Here is a 24436-nt window from a genome sequence, read left to right as displayed (position 1 = left end):
ACAAGGAGATAATGAAAGCATCAGGGACTTTGCTTAGATGTATCAATCCTTGTGCAAGCGTTGGAATCCTCAAGCCACAGAACTAGAGGTGGTAAAGCCCACCCTAAAAAACATCAACCCCCAGCTAGCTAGCCAGCTAAGAGTTAGTAACATCACCACAGTGGAGGCACTGGTTCGCCTTGGACAGCAGCTGGAGAAGGATAAAGAGAATCAACGCCTCTATGAGCAAAGGAGGAAAGCCACACAAAAATCAGGCAAGCCAGACTCTCTGCCCCAACCTCTCCAATATCAGCGTGCACTGGGTCCACCCCCTGCTCAATGTTGGCAGTGCAAAAATTTCTATCCTCCATCAGCATGTCCCCAGTACCAACCTGGAAGAAACAGATACCAAAAACAACCAACTGAACCTGCCTCTCACACCCGCATAGAGGGAGACCCTACCCCCACAATCAATTCACTTACAAACCCGAGAAAAGAGCCTACGCCCCTAGGCTTGCTTGATGATGGGTACCCCCAGCAGCTTGTGATTCCAGTTGGAATCGGCTCATGGAACGGAAATGCCATCCTGGACACTACACCCTCATCACTGACACTGTCTGGAAGCAAGTTAATGGCAAAGGAACTCAGTTGAAACCCTGGCATCAGGGCCGTCTTTACTTGGCTGATGGTACGGGGAGGCATCCCCTGGGTTGATGTGAGTTGGAAATCCACATCCATCAATGTAGCCCAACAATACCTGTGGTTGTCCTTCCCTCCCAGTGTCTGAATTTTCCTGTTGTTCTTAGGCTGGGCTTTACATTTATCACCGGGTTACAGTTTGATGTGTCCGACAACTCCTACTGGTTCAAATCTTGGGCCAAGAAGAGATATCATTTTAGGAGAGAAACTGTGAATGAACCCTTACCATCCCCGGCATCTTCAAACCTTGCTTTCTACTCCGCTATGCCGCCCGCTATGGTATTCCAAAATCCCTCCATGGAAGACCCCAGAGAAACGGACCTTGTGGAGATGGTTGTTCAGGAGTCTCACCTGGATGAAGCAGGGAAATACTGGTTACGGGCTCAACTGCACATGAACGACTCAGTCTGCACCACCAAGGTGGGGAAAACAAAGAGTGTCCCACCACATTCTACTATACCATAAAATGCCAATAAGACAGAAATCCTACAGATGTTCTCCTGCAAAATTGCAGGAGATGAAACAACACATCGAGGAAATGTTAGAGGCGGGCATCATCACCCCCTCAATATCACCCTATGCAGCTCCAGTTGTGCTGGTCCCTAAGAAAGACACCCACAAGTCTCGCTTTTGTGTTGATTACCGGAAAGTGAATGCAGAAAGCCAGACCGATGCTTACCCCATTCCAAATATCCAAGAAATCTTGGAATCCCTAGCTGGCTCTGCTGTCTTCACCACGATCGATCTCAATAGTGGTTACTGGCAGGTGCCTATGGAGGAAGGGAACAAGGAGAAGACAGTATTCGTCTGCCCCTTTGGGTTGTTTCAGTTTGAGGTCATGCTATTTGGCCTGAAAAATGCCCCAGCTACCTTCCAAAGGCTGATGGAGCTGGTTTTGGGGGACCTTCGGGGGAACATCTGCATGGTCTATCTGGATGATATTATCATTTACTCACCCTCTCTTGGAAAGCATCACCACGATGCACAGGCCCTTTTTGATAAGCTGAGGATGGCAGGCCTCACTGTGAACCTGAAAAAGTGCCAGTTTTTCAGGAAATCCCTCAAGTTCCTGGGCCATGTGGTATCGGTTGAGGGAGTCCAGGTGGATCAGGGGAAGACGGAGGCCGTCCAGGCATTCCCCACCCCCAAAAACATCAAGGAGGTGCAGCGGTTCCTGGGAATGGCGGGCTGGTACCATCATTTTGTACCCAATTTCTCTGAGATCGCTGAGCCACTGACTGCCTTGAAGAGGAAGAACAGTAAATTAATCTGGACCCAGGCTTGCCAGCTAGCCTTCGACACTTTGAAACAGCATCTTGCTTCTCCACCTATACTTGGACATCCTGACTTTAACTTGCCTTTCATAGTATACACTGATGCCAGTGATGTTGGTCTGGGAGCTGTGCTGGCTCAGACCTCGGGGCTGGGTACTGAGAACGTCATTGCATTTGCTAGCCGTACCCTCAATCCAGCTGAGAGGAATTACTCCACCACCGAACAATAGTGTTTGGCTGTGGTCTGGGCACTGGAGAAATGGCGGTATTATTTGGAAGGAAGGATGTTCACAGTTGTTACTGACCATGCATCCCTGATCTGGGTGTTCCGAACACAGAAACCCAGTTCAAGATTGATCAGGTGGGCCCTCAGGCTCCAGGAGTTTACCTTTACTGTGGAATATCAAAAGGGGAAATACAACACTGTCCTGGATGCCCTATCCAGGGCTCCTGTAGAGAGCTCCATGACCTCCCTGTGTGCCACAGTCCAGCCTGCAAAAAGGGAAATGTCAGAACATCTATCGATGTCAGATGAAACCATATGGAGGGCCCAGCAGGCTGATCCCGAGGTTAGGAAGCTGTATGACTCCTTAGTTGACAAAGTGGAAGAACACACCAACTCGATCACATACTTCACCATCCTGGAGGACAAGGTTTACCGTGTGGTCAGGCTCCAACACAAGACCTTGAACCAAGTGTATGTTCCGTTCACCCTGCGTTCAGACCTGCTCAGATTCTTCCACGACCATCCCCTCGCCAGACACCTGGGACGGTACAAGACCTATAAACAGTTGCAGGCCCTGGCGTACTGGCCCGGGATGAGTTTGGATGTGAGAAAATATGTGCAGTGCTGTCAGACCTGTCAGGTGCATAAGCCTGAGAACTGCCGGCCGCCTGGGAAGCTCCAGCCGACGGTGGTAAGCCGGCTGTGGGAGCTTTTGGGAGTGGACATCATGGGGCCATTTCCTCGGACTCCACTGGAAATGTTTACCTGTTGGTTTTTGTGGATTATTATTCCCGATGGGTAGAGCTATTTCCTCTGAGGAAAGCTCCTGCGGAGACTGTGTCCCAAGTACTGACGAAGGGTAAGTACTGACTTACCCGGAGGGGTGTGCCAGATTCCATGCTCTCTGAGCAAGGGCCCTAGTTCATTTAGTCAGTGTTTGAAGCCACCTGCAAGAAGTGGAACCTGAAACAATGGAAAACAACACCATATCACCCCCAAACTAACCTCACAGAGCGGGTCAACAGAAACTTGAAGGCTATGATATCCTCCTATGTCAATGGCAGCCACAAAACCTGGGACAAGTACCTACCTGAGTTCCGGTTTGCCCTGAATACATCTGTGCATGAGTCCACAGGAGTGACCCCGGGTGAGCTCAATGTTAGCCGACCACTCAAAGGCCCCATGGACAGTGAGCTAAGTCCTGAACTCTGCACTCCTGATAGCCCCGCATACCAGAAGGTGGCTGAACTGACAGACCTGAGGGAGTTTGTTGCCAAAAACATCCAGAAAGCAAAGGAACGTCAAAAAGTGAACTATGACCGCTACAGGAGAGAATAAATATTGGAGGAAAAGGACAGGGTGTGGCTGAAGACTCACCCCTACTCCAAGTTGGACAAGTTGTTCACCGCCAAGCTTGCTCCGTGATGGAAAGGCCCATACAGGGTCCTATGGAGAGTGAATCCCCTCAACTATGAGGTGGTTTTGGAGGATTCCGGTGAGGAAATGTGGCTGGTGAACATTGTGCAGCTCAAACCCTGCTATCCCACTGCGAGCGAGTGGGATGAGCTACAGCACCAGGAAATACTGAGGATATTTTAAGAGGAATCCGAGGACGAAGATTTTCCTGGGTTTACATCCTCAGAATAGTGGAGCAACAGGAAAATTGCCCGCAGCTGCAGGCTTTCCTCAGGGGGGAGGGGATGTAACGTCACCCCGGATTGGCTGGCGGGTGTACGTCACCCCTGATTGGTTGGCAGGATGGCCAATCCAGGCCCCGTTCAACAGGAAGGAAACTGATTTTAAAATGACGCTCCGATCAGCTGGAGAGGGGGCACCTTACCGGTCGCGTTAGCGCTGCGTCTAGTGGCTAAGTCCGGCAGTCGGGGTAGTGAGTCCCTCGAAGGGATGGCCGTGGTTTGGAGTCTGTATTAGAACCAAAGGTTGTCACCAAGCGGTGACTGCCGGTGGATACTGAGGACAATATCCTAACCTGGATCACCGTAGAACAGTGCTTCCCCGGTAGGCTAACAACCAACTGCCATATAACACGCCTCTGCCAGTGAGAGCGTAGTGTTTGGGTTGGCTACTTAATTATAAGAGCTTTTTTTTTTCTCTTTCTCTCTCTCTCTTGAATGAGAGTGTGGGTTATTCTTTTTCTTTTTTGGGGGGATTGGACTAAATTAACTTTTTTGAGTGAACTGAATTTTTTTTCTCTCTTCTGGAATATTTTTTGGGGGGGGGGATTTGAATTGAACTAAGAAAAAAAAGAACTTCTGAACTGACTCTGAACTGAATTGAAAAAAATATATATATTTGTGTTAAAAACGAACCTGAGTTGTTGTTGTTTGACTATTTCTGTTGTTCTGGGCTGGGTACTTACAATTTGGTGAGGGGAAGTTTTCATTGTTACTGTTTATATTCAGGATTGATTAAAAAAAAAAAGTTTTTGGTTCATCAAAGTTTATCCTTGATGCTTCCTTGTGTGCGTGTGTAAGGGGGACTAAAATGTGACTGACAAAAAACAAAACAAAACAACCAAAAAGGAAAAAAAAATTTAAGTCATAATAATTAAATATCATTTATTTGTCAGGCTATATGCCTGGCTGGCACCCCAGAACAACCCAGTCCCCAAAAACCATCACAATATGTAGCTCTCTTAGCATCTTTTGGAAGTCTGGCCTAATCAAGGTACGATTATTACCTGAGTCTATTTTCAGTAAGAGAAAGGTTAGTGTCTGGTTTGTTCAAGACGATAAGGTAGATTACTCCATAGCAAAGTGCCCATTCAGGTTTAGGGTCAGCAATAGTTGCTTGCAGTTGGGGTAATGGAGAAACTCCTATACTAGGTAGTGCTAGGCACAGATCTTACAGTCCTCCTTGACCTCATTGCTAGGCATGGTGTTGAGCAAAGACCGATGGGTCGGTAGCAGGGTTGTTAGCAGTCACAAGAGCAAGGCATAGGCATGTGCCATCTGTGCCAGCTTGTGGGTGGGAGGAGCTACCTTTCACAGGTGTGGAAGTGCCCGGGTTTGAGGAGGTCAAGTAACCCAGGGTCAGGAAAAGCAGGAGACAACGAAGGCAGGACAGACTGAGGGGAACAGAGATGGTGGAGACAGTGCCTGAGCCTGATAAATAAGAGTCAAGCTCTTTCCTAGCAATATCACTCAGAGGCAGGAGCCCTCCCTACAACCCCTGTTTGCTAAGTGTGTTCTTGAGTCAACCCAAGTGACAGAGAGAGGCAGGAAGGTCATTATGTTAAAGTGGGGGCAGTTGTTTTGCCTTAGTAAGTTAGGTGACCAGTTACTAGTTCCAAAAAAATTTGAGGCCCGCTGTGTTTCAGTTAAGCCATTCCATTCCTTGGGCAGGCCTCTTGGGACAACTAAAGACTTTCTCAAGAATGGTGTCCCACTTTTATTGGCCCCAGCAATTTGCAGATACAATTCAGTATTGTAAAACATGCCCACAGAGTCAGTTGACAGCTCCAGGCATGCAGGGAGATGGAGCCCCGACAGTCACTATGCCTATCATTGACATTTCTTTTTTCCCGTATTGCCATGGACATTATTGGCCCACTACAGAGAAGTAGTGTTGGACATAAATACTTACTAGCAGCATGTGATTATGCTATAAGGTACCCAGAAGCTTTCCCACTCAAGAAAATCAAGGCCCATCAGATAGTGAACAGTCTGATTCAGGTCTTTTCAAAAAGGGGATCCCAACAGAGATCATCAAAGACCAGGATACCAACTTTATCTCCAAGTTGTTGAAAGAAGTATACAGCCTGCTGGGCATTTGAGGGGTGAAGACAAGCCCATATCACCCACAGACGGACGGCCTCGTTGAGAGATTAAATAAGAGTCTAAAATCTATGCTAAGGAAGTTTGTGGCAGACACTGGATCAGACTGCGATTAGTGGCTCCCCTTCCATTTGTTTGCCTACAGAGATGTAGCATCCACTGGCTTCTCTCCATTTCAGCTTCTTTACAGTTATCCAGAATGGGGTCCATTGGATGTTTTCCAGGAGGCATGGGAGGAGCCACAACAGCAGCAGCAGTGGAGTGCCCTGTCATATGTCTTAAAGATGAGAGACAAGCTTAGCAGGAGGTGGACTATTTACTAAGAGGCAATAAGTCATTCCAGGGGTTGATTGAATGGTATCACCAATTTATCCACAATTTTTCTTCACGCTTGGCAGTTCTCAGTGATTTGACTTGCAAATCCAGCCCTGTTAAGGTCAAATGGACACCAGAGTATGTGGCTGAGTTTGGTGATCTGAAGAAGTGTTTATGTAATGAGCCTGAGCTTGAGATGCCCAGATTTTGATCTCCCATTTACTGTTCAGACAGATGCCTCCGGGAGGGGTCTTGGGGCTGTGCTGCTGCAGGGAGAGGGGGCTGACCAGATGCCAGTGCAGTACATTAGCCGCAAGCTCTTCCTGAGAGAAGTGAGGTCTTCTACTGTTGAGAAGAAAGCCTTAGCAGTCAAGTGGGAGTTGGACACTTTGAAATACAATCTGACTGGGAAGGAGTTTGTGAAAGAGAATGATTGCAGAAACTTCCAAACAATTCAACAAGCACGTCTTGCAACAGCGGTGATGAAAACTTTCTTTTTAACAGGCAGGACTGTCGAGAAAAACCAGGCTCAGTGAGAACAGACATTTGCTTTGACCGGTTGGGGGGAAAGAGAGTAGGGAAAAAGACAAAAGAGTAAAGACAGACAAAGTCAAACAGATGGGGATGTGAACATGATGAAAGGAGAAAGACAAGTGGACAGAAAGACAGAAGGATGGGGGGGCATGCAACAACATTAATACAAACATCAGGCACTTCCCTAGTGCTTGTTCCAGCTGCGTGGATAAAATCACCACAGCTGTCTCTCATGCATGTTCTGGCTGAGCGGACAAAATCACCACAGACTTCCAAAGTATCTGTTACGGCCAGGTGGATGAAATTGCTGCAGCCTTCCACAGAGACTTTACCTGTTCTAACAGGGTGGAGGAAAACAAGCAGCTTTTCTCAGGGACTGTACCTGTTCCAGCTTGGTAGAAAAAAATGCCCGGCCTTCCCCAGAGACTGTATCTGCTCTGGCTGGGTGGAGGAAGACACAAAAGCATCCCCCAGAGACTGTTCCTGTTCTGGCTGGGCCTCAGCCATCTCCTCTTGTGGCTGGGTGGACCAGGCCGCCTCAGCCGTCTACTCATCAAGCTGGGCAGACCAAGCCTTACATCATGTCAGATCTTTGTGTCACCCCTTCCTTCGCGTCATGATTTTAATGTCTTGCTTTTTCCTTACAAGTGTTTTTTTTTTGTATTTCTCTTGTTAAATCAATCCCATGTTTCATCAAGGCCTGCCTGCTCTCCAGGCTCTGCATTTGGGTCCTGCCATAATTGCCTCTCATGACATAACTAATTTGAAAGAGGTGTGGTCAGGCAATTTCTTGGTGCATCAGTATCTTGTGGCAGATCAAACCTTTTTTACCATTGACCAATAAAAACCTGGTGAGATGTCTATGGTTGCAGTGCTTCTCCATATATTTAAAGTTTACAATGGTGGAACAATAAGCTGTGCTGACACACACAGTGTGATGGTTACACACTTGCAGATGTGTATTTCTGGGTGTTCAACCAGAACCAAATGTTCAATGACAGTCACATCTTGATCAGAGAGGAAGATTAGGTCTTTAGTACTTTTTTGTGTTGTTTTGTGTGCTGTTGAATGCAGTTGCAGGTAACTGCTATTTCTTTTCATGTATGATTTTTTTTCTCCCCCACTTTAGTCATTTGCCAGATACTGTGAGACGTGGAGAAAGGAACCATTGATGATCTCCCAGTTTGACTTTGATGGTTGAAATGACATTATACAATGTGTTAGGGTGGGCAGTTAATCATATTGAATTCATTTTTGATTTTTTTGAAATTGAGTTTAACAAATATGATCGAGAAATATCACACCATCATTCCAACATAGTTGTCAATTGAAATGTGAATGACACACAAATGACTGCTCCAATATTGTGAATTGGATTTCGCAATTGCAACATCAGTCAAATTTAGTATTTTTCCAAGCCTTGTCAGCATCAAATCAATATTTTTCCTACTAGGATTAGTTTTTATTTGAAAATACATTGAAATCAGATATTTAGAGCCTCTCACTGACTCATAGTATAGAATAGAATAGAGTGCAATTCTTGTCATTGTATGGTTCAGATATAATGAAATTGGGGTGCAACTCGGATAGAAACATAAATAAATAAGTTTAAAAAAATCATGTACAAGTAAAAAGAAATACTAAACAATGTAAAGAAAATACTATACAACAAGAAATATAGACAAATAATTTAAATTTAAATTACACAGTGCAAATGGAAAAGTAAGGCACACATGTTTTATGCACAGTAGCAATGGTGTGGAATAAGTGTCTGTGTTATTTATTTATTTTATCTCATCAGGGTTGATTTGATCATTATTTTACCTTCAACAGTTAAGCATTTTTACAGCACAGAGCGTGTCAGTGAGGACAGTGTTAAAAAGTGTATATCCTGCAGAATGGTTGTTCATTATTTGGGGAAAATGTTTGAAATGCTCCTGATATTGCTTTGAAGTCAAATCATCCACCTGTAGGGAGCAGTCTTTTTCCTTTTTTGTGTCTTCTTTCTCCTTGGGGCGGCATGGCTTGGAGGTAGAGTGGCTATTTATCAACCAATGGTTTGATCCTAACTTCCCCCGGGTGACCATGTTGAAGTGTCCTTGAGCAAGATATTGAACCCCTAATTTCTCCTGATGAGTTTGTTGACATCTTGCATGGCAGCCTCCACCTTCAATGTGTAAATTGGTGAATGAGAAGACATTTTAAAGTGCTTTGACAGCTGCTAAGATAGAAAGGTGTTAAATAAAAATGAGTTCATTTAACATTTGTTTGTCAATTGTTTCTTCACTCTTCTCCTGCTCATTCTCTCTATTGCTTTCTTCAACAGGCATCCCTGGACTTTCATTGCAGTGAAAGGTAACACTTCCTCCGTTGTGGAAGATCATGCTATCTATCAAGGTAGGAATTTGTTTTACATCTTTGCTTTCAGCTATAGTTCATCTTCTAAAACATTCAGTAAAATAATGTTGTCAATGAACCTCTATACTGTCCTTTTTAAGCATTTAATGGGATTTGTAAGGTGATGCATGCCTGCATGTGTGTGTGTGTTTTGACAGGGAGCAAGGCCTCATCTGAAGCCCATAGCTCCTGTGTTTTTCAGTTGAGTTATGGGGACCATTTCACCATCACCACCACCAGCCAGTGGGTGCAAGGTAACTCTCCACCCACACACCCTTTTCAGACCAAGTGTGTTACAAGGATCTTGGATAATCTGATCATAATTGCACAAGCCCATTTATGTTACTTGACACACACTCTTCACACCTGGCACACCACAGCAATGAGCTTTTTTAAGCCTACCAGTCTGGATTCAGAGAACACCATAGCACTGAAGCAGCACTGGTCAGAGTCTCTAATGATCTTCTTATAGCTTCAGACAGAGGTCTTGTCTCTGTACTTGTCCTTTTGGACCTCAGTGCTGCATTTGACACCATTGACCACAGCATCCTACTTCAGAGACTAGACCATGAAATAGAGATTAAAGGACCTGCCCTAAAATGGTTTAAGTCCTACTTATCAGATAGGTTTCCGTTTGTTAATGTTAATAATGACTATTCAGAGTATAGCAGAGTTACATATGGTGTACCACAGGGTTCAGTTTTAGGACCGATTCTCCTCACTCTTTACATGCTCCCATTAGGTGACATAATACTGAAGCACTCAATCAACTTCCACTGTTATGTGGACGACACGCAACTCTACTTGTCGATGGAGCCAGACGACACAAGCCAGTTTACTAATCTTCAAGACTGCCTAAAAGACATTAAATCCTGGATGTCCTCTAACTTCTTAATGCTAAATTCAGATAAAACTGAGGTCATCGTGTTTGGACCTAAACACCTCAGGGACACGCTCTTGAATCAGATCACTACTCTAGATGGCATCACCCTGACACCGAGTACAAGTGCAAGGAACCTTGGAGTCATTTTTGACCAGGACCTTTCCTTCAGCTCCCACATAAAGCATGTGACTAGGACCGCCTTCTTCCATCTGCGAAGTATCGCAAAGATTAGGAATATCCTTTCCCAGAGTGATGCTGAGAAACTGGTGCATTTATCATTTCTCGGCTGGACCACTGCAACTCTCTCTTGTCAGGATGTCCTAAATACTCTCTAAAGAGTCTCCAGCTGGTCCAGAACGCTGCAGCGAGGGTTTTGATGGGAGTTAAGAAGAGAGAACACATCTCTCCCATTTTAGCTTCTCTCCACCGGCTTCCTGTAGGATCTAGAATCGACTTCAAACTCCTTCTGCTGACTCATCAGGCTCTCTGTGATAAAGCCCCATCCTATTTGAAAGAACTCCTTACCGTAAATTCTGGACTATAAACTGGGACTTTTTTTCGACGCTTCATGCCCCGCGGTTTATGCTCCGGTGCGTCTTACATGAGGATTTTACCTTCACCCTGGGGTGTGGCGGGCAGCGGCTGTGGGCAGTAATTCCCTATTGTTCCTGATGGTAGCTCCAAGTACTGTACTTAGGGAAATTCCTGGCCAAATGTTATGGTAATGTCTCTAAGTCCAGTCCATGCTGCGGTGCAGTGTAAAAAGAGCATCACACGATATTTTCAGTCATTTGTACTCACCCTCAAGACGGAGAGCAGACGAAGGAATGCTTATGATGCAGCTTTCAAGTTAAAGGCAATCAATCTGGTGGTTAAAGATGGAAATAGAGCTGCAGCACGTAAGTTTGGCATAAACGAATCGATGGTGAGACGCTGGAGGCGGCAACATGATGAACTGACCCAATGCAAAAAGACTACAAAAGCTTTCAGAGGTCATAATAGCAGATGGCCCGGACTTGATAACGCTCTGGAAGACTGGGTCAACACGCGAGAACGGGCGGCCGAGGTGTTTCCGCCGTGCACCGCGGCTTATTTACCGGTGCGGCTTATACGTGTACAAAGTTGATTTTTTTCCCTAAAATAAGCATCTGCGGCTTACATAACGGTGCGCTCTATCGTCCGGAATTCACGGTAGTCCCTACTGTCCTACCAGAGCACTCCGCTCCCAGAATGCAGGTCTTTTAGTGATTCCCAGTATCTCTAAAAACAGACTGGGAGGTAGAGCCTTTAGTTACTGGGCTCCCCTACTATGGAACCAGCTCTCACCATGGGTTAGACAAGCAGATACTCTGACTACTTTTAAGTCCAGGCTTAAGACTTTCCTTTATGACAGAGCCTTCAGTTAGGACTGGTTCAGGTAGCTCTGAAACATTGATAGCTATGCTGCTATAGGCTTAGACTGCTGGGGGACACATCAGGTTACATGGAGCCCTTCCCTCCTCTCCTCTCCTCTCCTCTCCTCTCTTCTCCTCTCCTCTCTCCTCCTCTCCTCCCCGCACATTTTGGAACTGTCATTACCATTACTTGTTGCACGTTGTAGTTTGGCCTTGGTGTCTCGCAGTCTCTCTGTGTTTCCACAGATCCACCGGAGCTCCATCTCTCTCCTCCAACCGCCGCCTGCATCGCCCCCCCACCCCTCCTTTTTATCCCCTACTGTTACACCGGCCCGCGCTCCCCTCCCATGAACCAGTCTGCCATCCAGTCCCCCATCAAGCTGGCTTGCTCTCCCTGCCTCCCCTTTCAGAAGCTTCCTTCTTCAACTGTTATTAACATTTCCGTGTTTCTCACATTCTGCATTGTAAACTGTTTTCTTGTCTGTAACAACATCTACTGCACGTCTGTCCGTCCTGGTGAGGGATCCCTCCTCTGTTGCTCACCCTGAGGTTTCTCTTTCTGAGCTCTTTATCAATTTTTACCATCATTCTTTTTTTGGGGGGGGGGGGGTATTTTCTCACACTTTATGGGTATAGAAATAATGGTTATCTAAATGGTGGGAAGGCCTAGTCGATCACTGTCCACAATGTAGCTGCCACGTGACTACAGTCTGTATCTCTTCTTATTTGGTTACTGACACTGATGTGTTGGTATGGGACCATTAAACTCTGACTTGGCTCAACTTCAGTTTTTAAGTAAATAATGTCAAGGCCTGCTGACAGTTCACACCAAACGTCATAACTGTGGATATATCGATAAGTCCTAGAACTTTTTAAGTTGTACATTGTCTATCACTACAAACTGAGTCAATACAGGAGATGAAAATGCCACAGACAGTAGGTAATCATGAGTCTCTGTTTTCTATCATTCTACCAGCCCTAAAATGAAGAGGGTAGGCATGAGATTGCCTCTGTCATCGGATACCGTATGAAGTTAACTTTGTGCCCAAATTGTGATATGTGTCAACTCACTATTCAGTATATAACATGGGTGTACCCCTGGGTTCAAGACTTCTGGGCCAGACCACTGTCTATCATAGTCCTCTAAGACCCTAAGAGTTTGTGTGTGTGTGTGTGTGTGTGTGTGTGTGTGTGTGTGTGTGCGTGCGTGCGCGTGTGCACACGTACGCGTGTGTGTGTGTGCGCGTGTGCACACGTACGCGTGTGTGCGCGTGTGCACACGTACGCGTGTGTGTGTGCGTGCGCACACATACGTGTGTGCGCGTGTGTGTGTGCCCGCGTGTGTGCGCGCGTGTGTGTATGCATGCCACAGAGGCAGAGTGGACGGATTGGTTTGACCGGGATGATGAGAGGGGATCTGGTGATTGGGAGAAACTGTCAGACCTGCATCGGGCCCATCCAGACCAGACATGCAGCAATCCATTGGACATTCAGGTAAATCTCACACAAACATGAATGCATTTACACAAATACTATGTCAACTGATAGCATGGCTGCAAGAAGTTGCTGATGGTTGCAACTGAGTAATTAATACATTCTACTGAAACAAACTTTTTTAGAGTAAGATTCTAACTGGAGCCACACAACAATCAGGAAAAAAAAATGTTGAAATTAAAAATATGAAATGAGGTTGAGTTGGTTAATGTTAAGGTTAAGGTTAAGACGAACTCAAAAGACACACTGCACCTACAAACATTAAAGTGTGGTGAAGGTATTTGAGGACAAAAGGAGGACAGCCTGATGGAGGCTAACATTTATTGAATGAGACACACACCGTCACAAGTACATAAACACTTGGCTCCTTGTGGAGATAAAGGAGGGTAAAAATTTGAGCAATAAGAATAATGTTTGAAAGATGTATAATATATGAAAGTATGGTTAAAAGGCGATCGCTAGACTGCACTGCTGACTGTAATTGGGTGTGTAAATGAATAGTAATGTATGAAGTAGGGACGACTGATTACTAGGTGTGCAACGAAATAGTCAACTCACGAACCTATACAAAATATGAAACAGGGCTCACAATACGAAATAAAGACGAAAGAAAATCAAAAATCAGAAAAGTAAAAGTCAAACAGAATTTATTTTCTTCCTTAATATGCAGACATAGAAGTTTTTGCTGCATCAGTACCAAATTAAATGCTCTTTGCTTTGAAAAAACAAAATATTTGTATTTTTTCCCTTATTGAGACTACAATGCAAATACAAACAAAATTTCAGTTAAGAAAAGTGCTTTGTTGAAAACAATGAGGACAATTACATTCTTGAATGAAAAGGAAAACAAATATGAAATAATCCTCAGGGCAACAGTCTAGATCTATAAATGTCTCACCGCAGTAATATTTATCCTTCAACAAGTGCATATTCTTCTATCATGCTAATAGTACTTGCCACAGTCTGCGGTGTTGTGTACAGACATAGTTTGCACAAGATTTTTGTTTTATCCAAAATCGTCTCACTGTTGCCTCGTCTCTTACATGGGAAGCCAAAATAAGTCCACACATCCGATTTATTTGATGAAGGAGCGTCTGCTACTTGTTCGATCTCGTCTTCCTTCATTTTGAAATAATTGTTTTCGCTGCTTCTTCTTCTATGGCATTGCTTCAGTGTTCTTCTTCTTGTAATATGTGTAGACAGTAGGCGAGAGGGTCAAAAATCATCAGTGTTAGTGATACACCGCTTTTACACCGCAAATTGACCATAGGAATGACTGTGAGTGTGAATGGTTGTCTGTCTGTACACACGTGGACAAAATTGTTGGTACCCTTCCGTTAAAGAAAGAAAAACCCACAATGGTCACTGAAATAACTTGAAATTGACAAAAGTAATAATAAATACAAATTTACTGAAAATTAACAAATGAAAATCAAACATTGCTTTTAAATTGTGGTTCTGCAGAACAATTAAAAAAAACTATTGAAACTGGCCTGGACAAAAATGATAGTACCCCTAGAATAGATTGAAAATAATTTGACCATAAGGACATGTTAAACTAAGGTGTGTCCTGTAATGAGCATCACAGGTGTCGTCAAACTTGTAATCAGTCCGTCTGCCCATTTAAAGGGTGAAAAGTAGTCACTGTGCTGTTTGGTATGATGCTGTGTACCACACTGAGCATGGTCCACAGAAAGCTAAGGAGAGAGTTGTCTCAGGAGATTAGAAAGACAATTATAGACAAGCACGTTAAAGGTAAAGGCGATAAGACTATCTCCAATCGAGATGGGATTTCTGGGTCTTCTAGGGGAGCTGGATCTTGGTGAGCCGTTCCTTTCAAAGAACCATTCCAAAAACTGGCTCATTTGGCTCATTTTTATATTCATTAAGTTCAAAGAAGCCAGTCTGGCCTTACCTCATTTTATTTTGGGAGGAATGAATTTAGATATCCCACCAATATGAGTTTGAATTATTCTTAAATATTGATTATACCCTTATTTGACATGTGTGGATTAGATTTAGAGTCTGATCTGGAGTCATTGTAAATAATCCACAGGGTGGCGCCACATCACTCTACTTTGACGTCACTATTTTGAATTACAGTTTGTACAAATTCTGTGTATGTGCGTAAACCATGCCTTTACCACATATAAACATTAAAAAACAAAGCAGGCTACAATGAATTTATGTGCAAAACAGCTTTTAGTGCAAAGATTTCCACACTCAAATATTGTTAATAATACAGGACAACAAACTCTGCATAGACTAGTGGACTGTCTTACAAGTGTGTGCAAATGAGCTCCTTTTCGAAAAAACCCCCCCAGAAGATCTGCCCCTTCAAGTCTTAATTGAACAATAACAAAATGTGATGTAAACAAATACAAAGCAGTACCATATTTTATGGCTTCCTCTGCCTGTCCATCTTGTCTTTGGGCAAATTAGCTTCAAGGAAGACAAGTGATCTGACCTTTGAAGGCTTGAAGCGATTTCTCTTCTCTGAGATAATCAGTTTGGTTTTTGAGAATATTCTCTCAGAGGGAACTGATGTCACCACAACACATAGCTTCTTGGCTGTCAGCTTGCTCAGCCTGAGGTACACAGGGGCCTGAATTTCCCACCACTTGATGGGATCCTCATTTATTGCAACAAGAGGCTCCTCTTAAGTAGGTTTGCACCTCCATGACAGCATCTGCTGTGGTATTCCTGGCTGATACTGTTCCAGCAACCTGCTCAGGGTAGGAGATATAACAATGGGAGATACAACAATTTTTATGACATTGTGATATTAGATTGATGTCATCCTAGATGTAGAGAAAAAAAAGTTTGATACATTTTTGTCACCCTTACATCCTCATGGAAATAGCTCCAAACAATTGATTCAGCTGCGGCTGCACCGCCTGCTTCTTCCACTTCGACTGGTTTGCTGGACGGGTTCGCTGCTGAGTCTTCCTGCTGCAGTTGATATCCTCTGGAAAGTCTCATCTGCAGTTCTTGCATCAGCAAAAGCCATCCTTTTAAATCGAGGGTCAAGAGCAGCAGCATCTGCAAGGATGTGGTTTGATTCGATTTGATGGAATCTAGTCGACATGCTTGCACAAATACAGTTGACCATGTCTTTTGCTGCCTGTGTTGTTGCCCTCCTCCAGAAATCGTTTGTGGCTCTTTGCAGTCCCCTAGCCAGTAGTATGACTTTTGAAGCTGTCATGTAGCTAGTGACAAAAAAAAAAAATCCATATTACTTAGGGATACGATTATAAAGTTGTTAAGCAATGAGAAATATTACAATGTTCTACACAGATATCTATTATGGTATCAAATATTCATAATTTAGTATCAGGTCATTTGCATGCATGCTATAGAAATCTACTACTGAACAACATACCTTTCTGCACTGAGTTCAACAGTGACCTCCTCAAATGGTTTCAAGATGGTGCACATTTCCTACAGTGTCGTCCATTCTTCTTGGGATAAAAGATGGACTGGTGCATTGGCGATAGCCAGGGTGGGCACGATGGGATTTTTGTTGGTCAGAAAACTCTGCAACATGTAATACGTGGAGTTCCATCTTGTGACACAATCCTATTTGAGTCGTAGTTCATCCTTCTTCATTTGGAGCTGTGTTTCCTTCAGTTTGCTGCAGCCACTGTGCTTCCGTGAAAGTATTCCACTGCCTCTTTAACTTTATCGATGATAGGTTGTGGACCTTTAAGGGCATCTCTGACCACAAGATTAATGGTATGTGCCAGGCATGGAAGGTGGCTCCATCCTGTTATTTGAATAGCTTTAGTAATGTTTGCAGCATTGTCAGTTAAGCAGCACACCACTTTCTTCTCAATACCCCACTCTGCTGCAACGCTACGAAGCTTTTCTGCCAGGTTGTCTGTTGTGTTCCGCTCACTGAATTCAAAACAGTCCAGTAGGCAGGAGGACATATGGAAATCTTCAGTAAAGTGACATGTTGCAGACATGAATGAGGTAGTAACCCTTGACGTCCAACAATCCATTGTTAGGCACACTGCTGACACTTTGGACACCCTTCTCCTAAGTGATGCTACTTCTCTCTCATGCATTTCAGACACTCTCTGGGTTAGTACCTTCCTACATGGAGGAATATAGGAGGGGTTGAGAACATAGCAGAAGTTTTTGAATCCTCTGTCTTCCACAATTTTAAATGGCTGGAAGTCAGTGGCTATCATCTTTGCCAGCGCTTCATCTATCTTCTCCTGTCTCAATGGGGTCAAGACAGGAGCTGTAAAGTACTGACTGAGAGATGTCTGCTTTGATTTTGTGGTAGCAGCAGCAGGTGGCTGGTCAGGCAAAGATGTGGGCCCAGTGGTATCAGAGGCTGCTGTAGCTGTGGCTAGAATGATAGTAGCACTGGTATGACGTCAAGCACTACCTGATGTGGAGGCAGAAGAAGCACTGGCATTTTCAGAGACTTGATTGTCATATGAGTCATCTGGCTCTGTTCTCACATCTGCCACTTTGATTGTTGGATGTTGCGTTTTCAGGTGTCTGTGCAGATTATTGTGGAGCCTGACTTAAAAGAAATATTTTTTTGGCAAATATTACATTTAGCCTTACTGTTTGCCACTAAAGAAAAGTGCATTCAAATGCTGCTTTGTTTCCTTAAGCTCATTTTGTCAACGGCGACGGTCTGACTCTCCTCCTGCTCAATAAAACCGCTTGCTGCTGCTGCTGTTTTTTTGTTTTTTTTTACTGGGGCACTCACATGAAGGCAGCGTGCACAACGCGGAGTGATGCTATTTGCATATCCAATAAGCATTGTGCAGCTAGGCTGTGCTCCTCGCGATGTAACTGGGGAGAAAAAAGTAAAAAGAAAAAAAAAAAGAACGGTTCCCAGCTGCGACTCAGTTCCCATCGTTCAGGTTAAAGAGACGTTCAAAAGAACCGGTTCGTTTGTTAACATCACAACACTAATATCCAAGCAGCTTGATGTTCCTGTGACTACAGTTGCACATATTATTCAGAAGTTTAAGGTCCACAGGACTGTAGCCAACCTCCCTGGACATGGCTGTAAGAGGAAAATTGATGACAAATTGAGGAGACGGATAATACAAATGGTAACCAAAGAGCCCAGAACAACTTCCAAAGAGATTAGAGGTGAACTCCAAGGTCAAGGTACATCAGTGTCAGATCGCACCATCCGTCGCTGTTTAAGCCAAAGCAGACTTAATGGAAGACGGCCGAGGAAAACTCCACTGCTGGAAACAAATCATAAAAAAGCAAGACTGGAATTTGCCAAAATACATATTGACAAGCCACAAAGCCTCTGGGAGAAGCTCTATGTTCATCAACGCAAAAATGAAGCATACAAAGAAAAGAACACTGTACTCCTCTCCTGCTCTCTTTCCCCCCAACCGGTCAAAGCAGAAGGCCGTCCCCATTGAGCCTGGGTCTGCTCGACGTTCCTGCCTGTTAAAAGGAAGGTTTTCGTCGGCACTGTTGCAGGAGGTGCTAGCTGATGGAGAATTGTTGGTGTAAATTCATTGAAGGAGTCTGGTTCTAGACCTGCTCTACTTGTTAAGTGTCATGAGATAACTTCTGTTGTGATTTGGCACTATACAAATAAAATTGACTTGACTTGACTACCTACGGTGAAACATGGAGGAGGCTTGGTTATGTTCTGGAGCTGCTTTGTTGCGTCTGGCACAGGGTATCTTGAATCTGTGCAGGGTACAATGAAATCCCAAGACTATCAAGGCATTCTGGAGAGAAATGTGCTGCCCAGTGTCAGAAAGCTTGGTCTCAGTCGCAGGTCATGGGTCCTCCAACACGATAATGACCCAAAACACACAGCTAAAAACACAAACGTTGGACTATTCTGAAGTGGCCTTCCATGAGCCCTGATCTAAATCCTATTGAATATCTTTGGAAGGAGCTGAAACAAGCAGTCTGGAGAAGGCGCCCTTCAAACCTGAGACAGCAGGGGCCTCATGTTTCAACGCAAGAAAAACTTGCCTACGCCAGGATCGATGCTCACGTTCAGATGTATCAACGCGAAAATTTTGTCGATTCTTGCGCTGTTTCACGCCAACTCTGGAGGTGCCGCAGAAGTTGGCGGAAAGCCGATTCTTGTGTTAACTGCACTTTGGTCCGTTGGCGACACCTCGTGGCTATGTTTGGTGACTGACATTATTTGATAACCACACATACATTGGGCACAAAAAAGCTTCCAGCGGGAGATGGCGGACTGCTCCGGGGTGAGTCAGTCGACCCTCAGCCAGGTCATGCCCTGGGTGGTGGACCTGATCATCCGCCTCTCCCACAGCTACATGAAATTCCCTTACGGTGTGGTTGAACAGGTCAATATTAAGCGCAATTTGCAGCAATCGCCGGATTCTCTAATGTCTAATTCTCTAATGATCGCACTCATGTTGCCATAAAAGTGCCGTCCCATGAGGAATACGCTTACGTGCATCGTAAGGGTTTCCACTCCATCAATGTGCAGATCATTGATGCGCAGAGGCTGGAGGGATGGACGCTGATCCCAGCCGGGCAGCTGTCCTCGCAGGCATGAATTTCATTTCCACAGTGTGAATAAGAAGCTATTACAGGATTCATGAAGCCAGATTAATTTGTTTTGTCCACGAAACGTTTATCAGGCGGTTGAGCCGCTCATTGATCCCCGTTTTACCCTAATAATGTCCTCCTGCGACTGCAGGACCGCCTGTGTGAGGACCCTCCCTCTGGATCCCTGTGGGCCGGAGGATGCGGCGCTGGGTCAGGGTGGGCTGGAAGACTGTCCGCCGCTTGTCGGCCTGGTGCTGGGGCTGGGGGACGGGCTGGCCAGAATGCCGCTGGTCCTGGCGGATGACTCTGAGCGGACGGGCTGGCCAGCAGGGGTGCTGCATGTCAGCAGCATGGCTGACGGATCAGTTTCTGTTAAACAATAAACATATTCTTCGTCTTCGTTGTCCGCTTTATCCACGGGGACAGCAGTCTCAGCAAGGAAGCCCAGACTGCCCTCTCCCCAGCCACTTCAACCAGCTCTTCTGGGGGGACCCCGAGGCGTTCCCAGGCCAGCCGAGAGATGTAATCCCTCCAGCGTGTCCTGGGTTGGCCTTGGGGCCTCCTTCCGGTTGGGCATGCCTGGAAAACCTCCCAATGGAGGCGTCCAGGAGGCATCCTCACCAGATGCCCGAACCACCTCAACATAGAGGAGCAGCGGCTCTTCTCTGAGTCCCTCCCGAATGACTGAGCTTCTCAGCCTATCTCTAAGGGAGGGCCCAGCCACCCTGCAGAGGAAACTCATTTCGGCCGCTTGTATTTGTGATCTTGTTCTTTCGGTCATTACCCAAAGCTCATGACCATAGGTGAGTGTTGGAACGTAGATTGACCGGTAAATCGAGAGCCTCGCCTTTTGGCTAAGCTCCCTCTTCACCACAACAGACTGGTTTAGCACCCGCATCACTGCGGATACCGCCCCAATCCGCCTGTCAATCTTCCGCTCCATCTTACCCTCACTTGTGAACAAGACCCCGAGATACTTAAACTCCTCCACCTGAGGTACAATAAACATATTGTTTTATTTAAATGGCCGATTCTGTGTATTTGTTGCATTTCCATCTGTGGCAAAGCATGTGGAAAGGTTGCGTAAGAAGTGGAGTTGCCACTTACCTTCCAGGCTCTTGGAGTCAGCGTGGGTGGCAGCGACAATCCCCCCCACACAGGTGCAGCCCATGACTGCCGCCACCCGCTGCTCTAATTCCGTCAGGTGCCCCTCTCCCTGACCCCCACCTCTCTGGCCGGAAGGGCAGCTGTACGTCCTTGACCTCCAACTTGAGGTCCTGTTAGTGCCATTTTCCATTGTTATTTAAATTTAGATTTAAGCCAATTGATTATTGTCGTTATTGCGTTTGTAATGTGAGGGTTCATTGGTGGTGTTAGACTCTCTCTGAATATGAAGGAATGGCAGAAAAAGGAGACGGATAACTCTTCAGAGCACACTTCTACTTCTTCCCCAACACTTCCTGATTCTACATCATATGGCATGCTTTTCCTATGATGAAATGAAACATAAATGAAGTAATGTAACAGAGGTGTTAACAGTCAGAAACTACTGCGTCTTACATTTCCTCCCTCTCTCACTAAAGAAACGTCCTTGTGTCACATATATCACATAGCAGAAAGAAGAACAGAATAAAACAACTGCATCATTTCAGAACATAGTCCCGAAGGTATCCAGGAGGCCTAACTGCACGTCTTCCTGGGCGCAGCGAGACACTGGAACCTTGGCCTGAAGCAACAAAAGGAGCAGAACACAGGTTAGGCTGAGATACTCCCATCTGGTCAGAGGGGGAAGACAGTCCACCATTCACCACAGGGATAACAGAAGAGGGAGAAGAGGAACCAGAAGGAGACTTCAGTCCAGATTGGCACATCTGTTGGGTCACAAGTGCTGCGTCACCACGGCCTGGCACATTGTAGTTTGATTGCACAGCAGACCTGGAGGATTTAAAGGGCAAAGCACCTGACAATGCAGTCAAAGATGAAGACAGAGGCTGCAACGATGGGTCAGGGGCAGGCGTCTCATGTCCACACTTTGGTACAGGAGCATTGTAAGGTCGCAGACGGTTAATGGACAATCTGGAATTTGTTAGTGATCCAGGAGATAACGAATTTTGTACGTCACACCTGGAGAATCCACATCTGGTCTGAAACGCTCCAGTATGACAAAGAGGCCTTTCCAATGAGGTGCCAGTTTATGTTTCGATGTTGTGGGATCATTCAACCACACAAGGTCAAGCATAAGGAGTGTGCCTCACATTTTTGTCATACTGCCTTTTTTGCTGATCATGGACACGGTCACTGTATCAGGTGGCACAATGAAAGGCTGACTGAAGCTTGTGTGTCAACTGTACAACATAGTCGGCTGGGGAACCTGGAGTAGGGGAGGATGGCATTATGTTAGGCAACAGCAGGTTAACAGGCATTCTGGCTTCATGGCCATGCGTGAGGAAGAATGGTGTGAAGCCTGTTGTTGAATGAGGGCTCGTTTTATAAGCCATAGCAACCAAGTTAAGACAGTTATCCCATTCACCAGGCTGTATGCAAAAGTGACTTGGCCAGCTGATCGATAAGAGTTCTATTGAATCTCTCTATCATGCCGTCACACTGTGGGTGATATGGACTAGTTCGTGTTTTATGGATGCCCAGCAGGTCACAAAACTCTTTCATCATGTCAGACTTGAACCGGCGTCCTTGATCCATATGCAGCATCTCAGGAGTACCGTGCCCACATAGGTAGTTTTCAAATAGACACTTCGCAACTGTTGTGGAGTGCTGGTCTGAGATGGCATAAAGGTTGACATATTTGGAGAAAGATGTAACTCCACATCGTCCTTAGATGGGTTTATAACTCGTACCATAGTCATGCCATTCTGAACTGCTCTGACTGAATGTGCAACCATGATGTTGCAAGATGAGTTGGGCATAATAACACCACAGTAGTCAGCTGGCATTGGAGAAGCTGGTGTAGCTGCAGACACACAAACTGTGAGGAGGGTCTCTCTTGGAGCAGGGATCTTTGTGGGTGCCAGCACAGACACATTGCTGCAAGCAGCAACTTCATGTCCTTTGGGGAGCAGTGGAATGGTCATGTCTCAGTTGCAGCACTTTGTTTTTGAAGTCGAGAAGGGCGTGATGTTTTATTAAAAAAATCTAAATCCAGTAAGGCAAGGCAAGGCAATTTTATTTGTAGAGCCCGTTTTCCCAAACAGTTTGTCTCAAAGGCTTCACATGGCATCATAACAACATCCTCTGTCCTCAGACCCTCACATCGACTGAGGAAAAACTCTATAGAAAACCCTTTTAACAGGGAAAAATGGGAGAAACCTCAGGGTGAGCAACAGAGGAGGGATCCCTCACCCAGGAGGGACAGACGTGCAGTAGATGTTGTTACAGACAAGAAAACAGTTTACAATACAAAATGTGGGAAACATGGAAATGTTAATAACAGCTGAAGAAGGAAGCTTCTGGAAGGGGAGGCAGGGAGAGCAAGCCAGCTTGATGGGGGACTGGATGGCAGACTGGTTTTTGGAAGGGGAGTGCAGGCCGGTGTAACAGTAGGGGATAAAAAAAGGGGGTGGGGGGGCGATGCAGGCGGCGGTTGGAGGAGAGAGATGGAACTCCGGTGGATCCGTGGAAACACAGAGAGACTGCGAGACACCAAGGCCAAACTACAAAGTGGAACAAGTCATGGTAATGACAGTTCCAAAATATGCGGGGAGGAGGGGAGAGGAGAGGAGAGGAGAGGAGAGGAGAGGAGGGAAGGGCTCCATGTAACCTGATCTGTCCCCCAGCAGTCTAAGCCTATAGCAGCATAGCTATCAATGGTTCAGAGCTACCTGAACCAGTCCTAACTGAAGGCTCTGTCATAAAGGAAAATCTTAAGCCTGGACTTGAACGTAGTTAAGAGTGTCTGCCTCTCTGACCCATGGAGAGTGCTGGTTCCAGCATCTGCATTCTGGGAGCGGAGTGCTCTGGTAGGACAGTAGGGACTAATGAGTTCTTTCAAATAGGATGGAGCTTGATCATTGAGAGCCTTATAAGTCAGCAGGAGGATTTTGAAGTCGATTCTAGATCCTACAGGAAGCCAGTGGAGAGAAGCTAAAGTGGGAGAGATGTGTTCTCTCTTCTTAACTCTAGTCAAAACCCTCACTGCAGCGTTCTGGACCAGCTGGAGACTCTTTAGAGAGTATTTAGGACATCCTGATAAGAGAGAGTTGCAGTGGTCAGCTCGAAAACAGAATTAGTACAACGAGCGCACTTAACCCTATTTTAGCCAATGCGGCTCCCCATTTTCCAAAAATTTCATCCCACCCATCAACCATGATGTTTCAACCCTTTCCAGCATTTTGAGTCATGTCAGATTTTAAAGCCTCAAGTTTACCCATAGCAGTGGAGAACGCTCCATCCGCTGAAGTCAAATTTGAAATCACTGTACAACACAACGTCCTGAAAATTTACATACTCCTCCTTCTTCTGCTAAAATCCAATCTATTACTTGTCTGCTCTGCCTAGCCTAACTGTTTAAGGACTTCAGATGTGTAATTGACATATCTCTGCTGGTTATAATAAATATAGTTAATCCAGTTCACATTCTTGTTGACCGTGATCCAGGGTAATTATATATATATATATATATATATATATATATATATATATATATATATATATATATTTCTTTTTTTTTTTTTTTTTAAACCTGTCCTGTTCAGTAACTGGGGCAAGCACCATCAATGTTCCTGGTGCCTTGTTGTACTGAAGCAGTTTTATTCTGCATAGGAGGAATCTGATGAACTCCTCCTATCGCCATTTATGTTTAACTTTATTAGGAATGGTATTGGTTCATTGATGAAGCTACCGGACTGAGGCTCAGGAGTGGATAGGAAGAGAGAACAAGGACAGGATAGGGAAGA

At 45.2% G+C, this 24436-nt stretch overlaps 1 protein-coding gene and 1 long non-coding RNA gene across 6 annotated transcripts in view; one reads left to right on the top strand and one right to left on the bottom strand.

Annotated features, from left to right (window-relative positions):
• The window catches only part of cemip (cell migration inducing hyaluronidase 1), a 222443-nt gene that overhangs the window by 74123 nt on the left and 123884 nt on the right, over positions 1 to 24436 (top strand). For all 5 annotated transcript variants that reach the window (XM_086222956.1, XM_086222957.1, XM_086222959.1 and 2 more), the window contains 3 exons: positions 9151 to 9221; positions 9380 to 9475; positions 12871 to 12992. In XM_086222956.1, coding sequence (XP_086079082.1) covers positions 9151 to 9221; positions 9380 to 9475; positions 12871 to 12992 — 289 coding nt within the window. The remainder of the gene's footprint in view (positions 1 to 9150; positions 9222 to 9379; positions 9476 to 12870; positions 12993 to 24436) is intronic.
• On the bottom strand, positions 13709 to 17461 carry LOC147268810 (uncharacterized). Its single transcript, XR_015119127.1, has 3 exons — positions 16375 to 17461; positions 15840 to 16201; positions 13709 to 15718 (listed from the first exon to the last, which is right to left on the bottom strand). It is a non-coding gene; the product is annotated as an uncharacterized LOC147268810 (long non-coding RNA).

The sequence above is a fragment of the Aulostomus chinensis genome, chromosome 2, assembly GCF_037954235.1.
Source record: "Aulostomus chinensis isolate RoL2024-O1b breed Wild chromosome 2, RoL_Achi_v1.0, whole genome shotgun sequence".
NCBI lineage: Eukaryota > Metazoa > Chordata > Actinopteri > Syngnathiformes > Aulostomidae > Aulostomus > Aulostomus chinensis.
The sequence above is the reverse complement of the archived record's forward strand: the minus strand, read 5'-3'. Positions and strand labels throughout refer to the sequence as shown.